This window comes from Cupressus sempervirens, chromosome 3, assembly GCF_028749045.1.
Source record: "Cupressus sempervirens isolate cs-2001-9-10 chromosome 3, ASM2874904v1, whole genome shotgun sequence".
Lineage (NCBI taxonomy): Eukaryota > Viridiplantae > Streptophyta > Pinopsida > Cupressales > Cupressaceae > Cupressus > Cupressus sempervirens.
The window spans coordinates 467616927-467621636 of NC_143120.1; the positions used below are offsets into that span (position 1 = coordinate 467616927).

At 31.0% G+C, this 4710-nt stretch overlaps 1 protein-coding gene across 1 annotated transcript; it reads right to left on the reverse strand.

Annotated features, from left to right (window-relative positions):
- Positions 1-806: 806 nt before the first annotated feature.
- On the reverse strand, positions 807-3652 carry LOC149567162 (uncharacterized protein At4g14100-like). Its single transcript, XM_089820348.1, has 2 exons — positions 3041-3652; positions 807-1126 (listed from the first exon to the last, which is right to left on the reverse strand). Exons 1-2 carry the CDS (start codon positions 3486-3488, stop codon positions 948-950), a joined length of 627 nt encoding a protein of 208 aa, XP_089676474.1. The 5' UTR covers positions 3489-3652; the 3' UTR covers positions 807-947.
- Between the last annotated feature and the right edge of the window lie 1058 nt (positions 3653-4710).

The window sequence follows — 4710 nt, forward strand, 5'->3', positions numbered from 1 at the left end:
ATTGATGAGTTGTTTATTCATTATTTAATTCTAGATAATAGATATTAGTTTCTAGGGGTTAAAGGGTAGGATAAGTGTTAGAATTAGTTTATCTATTTGTTTAAAAAAAATTGTATATTGGTAGAATATATATATATATATATATATATATAGGTTTTACTTAATTCAAAATTTCTTATGTTAAAGGTTTGAAGGGTTATTGAAGGGATCTTGTATAGACAACTTGATAGTTGTTTAGGTTGATGCTAGGAGTTTATTTTAATTTCTTCATTGAATAAATGCATAATAATAAGTGTTTGTCTAAGTTCTTATAGGTTTTAAAATTGGAATTCGATATTAGTATATTTATGTCGAGAGGCATATAAAATTAAATTTGTTTTGTAACTCCCATCAAATATTTGTTCCTTACACAGATTATTCCTTGGAATATTCTCGTAATGGGATTTGCTTCTCCCATTGTATTTGTCTCTTGGCATATTTTTTTTTTTACTTACACGAATTATTCCTTGGAATATTCCCGTTCTGGGATTTGCTTCTCCCATTGAATATGCCTGTCAGCATAATTATGTATATTTGTTTATGTTGTTTATGTGTTGCTAATGTTCAATTGTTGACGATATTGTAGTTTGATGTTAGTCACCCTTGTATTTAATTGTAGGATAACACCCTTGTTTTACTACATTTATTTATCAAAGATATTACAATACTACAATATTCATTGCATTATTTATATCATTCATTTCTTTTTTAATTTCTACTTTAATTTGAATCATTTTCATTTTCATATTCAACACATCACTAAAACATTAAAGCCAACATTATGATACTTTAATTCATATATAAAGTTAAACACACAATAATAAGCAAAGTACTAACTATTATTACAATTATATAGAATTATCATTCATTTAAATTTCTCATATTTTCCTTACAAGTGATAGTTTCTATCAAAACAACAATATATGTTTAAAGCTAGCTAATATTCTTTCAAAGTGACTTCCTTCTTTCTTCATATGATTTCTTTTGCCCTTTCCATCATCATCCTCAAAACAATAATGGGGTGCTTGCCAATAGACATCTTCTAAATTTGAGCCCACCTCAAATGTTATCACATGAACAGACATACCTACAATATCCACATTTTCTTCAAACAACCATTTTATATTTAACATTAGAATATCTACTAACTTATCATAAATAATGATACTTTGATTAATTTAAAGCTAATTTAATAATTGAACTTATTGTTTATGGGATATAATTGGATATCATCATCTTAAATCTTGAAAATAAAATATACCCACCAAATCTTTTTTTAAAGAATAAGTTAAAAATGTAACAATACAAATTTCATGATTTAATTATTTAAAATATAGTTATTGATTAAGTCTATAGGATTGGTGTGGAGATTTGCTCCTGAAAATTATTTTAGACGAAAATGTTGTAAGACCTCACTTTTATGATTTTCCAATGATGTAGAAAAACCCATTTTTAGGAATTTAACTTTCCTTTTAAGTTTCTAATTTTTCTTTCTTGGTGAGTTTTTATTTAATTAAAATTGAATATCTCTAATTATTTGTTTATATGTAGTCATAAGTTGAGTTGTGATTTCTTTAGATTAAAAGTCAAACATGGTGAGATCTTATTCATTATTTTGAATTGTGTAATGAATTATTTTTTCATTATCTTCATATAGAGGCTTAGTATTTTCCTAAGTAGGTAATGACTTGATGTGCTCATTATAAGTTATTAAAGTTTTGCATATTAACTATTAGGATTGTTGCACAGTCTATTGTAAAATGTTATTGTAAGGTGTAGTAATCTTACAGAAAGGTATTGTTGTAAACATAGGCGATGTTTTTTAAGATTACAAGTTGAACATCGTGAGATGTTATTAATGGCTCGTTAAATTTCGTATGATTGCATCGAGGTTTTTTTTTTGTCGGACTCTAAAATGTCATTGGTTAAAAATGTAAAGTTTTGTTTACGCGATTTAAAGTGTACACATATTGGTAATGGTTTTGTCAAAGGAGTTTTGCATATTTACTATTAGAGTTGTTGCACGCTAAAATGTTGTTATATGGTGTGATGATCATTTGCATAAGTGTTACTATTTTTTCAAATTATTGATAATAAGGATGTTGAAATGGTTTTTGAAAGAATTTTGTTCAGTTATGTATTTCATCAAGTTAATTGATAATGTTGATAATTTTTATTTGTAATCAACCTCGGTATCATATGATACTAAAGTGGTTTTTGACAGAGTATTTTATAGTGCTTTATTTTATCAAGCTCTTTATAAAACTTGATCTTTAAGTTTGAATTAACTTGATCCACCTAAGAACTAGTTCCTATCAATTTAGATATAAAATGGAAAAATAGACAATACCTAAAGAAGAGTGAGCAAATAGAAAATGTTGTCATTGCACTAAATGATGAAGGCAAACATCATTGCATCATAGAAAGTTCAAACTACAAGTATATAATTGGTTAAATCTATTCTAATTATTTTTAGCTTATATTTTTGAAGATTTGAATCATTAAAGTCTTTCCAAACTATGTCAATGAAAAGTTTACAAAATAAAAACTAAAAATTACTATAAGCCCTTTTAATTCCTTTATATGTATTAATCAAAAAATTCAGATGAATAATTGTTAATAGACTTAGAAGACCTAATTCTTCAATTCTAATACTAAATCCCAATACCACTTCAATGGAAAAACCCCTGATCTGTTTGGTTGCAGGTATAGGAATGGAGAATAGGAATGCAATATTGGGAATAAGAATGACTATTCCAATAACCGTTATCTTTTTAGAATGGGTATAAACTCATTTTTGAGGCAAAAAGAGATGATGTATTCCTATTCTCTATTTCTATTGACGAACCCAGCTGAAAATAGAAAACCTATTCCAAATTTTCAATTCCTATTCCAACAACCAAACAACCAAACAGGCCCTTTTTCTGAACTAACAGCAATTGACAAAATTGAAACAAATCTCATGAATTTTTTTGGGTACTGTTGAGAAGAGGGTACCGACCTGTGTAGAATAGCCAATGGACGGGCCTCTTGGTGGCAACATCTTCATAGTAGTGAATGAAATCTGCCTTCTCCCACACATTGCAGAGGAATCCATCAACATTCTCAACCCCAACATAATGCGCCCCTTCAAGCCAATTCGGCCTCAGAATTCCCACCTCAAAATGCATAGTTTTGCATTCATCTTTATCAAGATAATAATAAAATGAGGTTCCATTGTTCCATTCCAAATCATACAGCTTCCTCCCGAGCTGCTTCTGAATGATGTTGAAATTCCTGCCGTTTGCCCAGTCGTACCACAGATCAGTCACCTGAAGAGATCCGCTGTTGTTGATGGAGAGAATTGAATGGAATTGCTCCGGCCATGCCGCTGGAACAGGGTCCGCCTTGGAAATGAATGGAATATGCATTAACATCAGCCATATTGAGAAAAGCTTCATTTTCATCATCCTTCTCCCTGCAAATTTTAAGCACAAGGGAAACCCTCAATTCATCTCTCCCGCTCCTTTCACAAGGAATCAAGATAAGACTTTAACCACAAGTTTATGTACACCCGGGATTGGTTCAAACTCAACCTCCTCGGAGTGATGCTATTCATCTTCAAGAGTCCTGCAAACTCGAATGCTTAGGATGAGAAATATATAATCATTTTTCACAAAAACGTTGAGTTGATTAATTGAATGGGTAGAATAGTTGATTGATGGAACACGAACCTTCAAGCCCAATATTGTATGAGAGATATAATTTATTTTTAAAGAAACATTGTGCTAGTTAATTCAATGGGTAGAACAATTAATTTGTAGATCTTGCTAAGTAATTATAATGGGATAGGATTTATCATGTTATAAAGTTAAGCTTCAATATTAGGTTGTGTTAGGATTAACTCTAGGCAGAAATAACAGTTACATGTAAATATAATCAATATCAAAAAATAATGGATCGCACATAAGAGAACACAAAACACAAAGATTTAACCTGGTTCACCCAATCCTTGGGCTATGTCCAACAATAGCAAGTCCAATATTACTATTATTCAATGATTACAACTTGATTACAATCTGTAATCCCTTACAATTCAGTACTACCACAAGAACCAATTTTGACATCACACATTATGAAAATCCCTAACCCTAAGTTTTTTTATAGAGTTTTTTGCCACTTACAAAATTATGACTAGAATAATAATAAAAATAGTAGCCGACGCCTTTTACAATATAAGGGTATTTTTGACTTCAAGGGCGTTGCCCCCAAAAACTCTCGTGGGGCCCCCCACCTTCTACTACGACAGAGAGCGCACTTAAGATGTTACCCTAGGACCCTACAAGGGTGTTACCCCTTAACTCCATCAACCCCATAGAAATAATCTGGAGGGAAATCGTGTCGAATAAACCTCTGAGTCTGATTAGGCTCCACATCACAACAATCTCCCACTTGGAGATTAATCAGGCTCCACAACAATAACCTCCCACTTGGAGACTGATCATAGCACTACTAAACTTGTAGCTCCCACTAGAATATCAAACCACCTTAGACTCTGTTGTTCTTTTATTCTATTCAGTCAAGAAGATCAACCGAAGCTAAAGAGGAATTCAACTTCTCTCTTGTCATTACCTTTGTAAACATATTCACTGGATTGTCAGTTGTATGTATCTTCTCTAGTTTTAATTATCC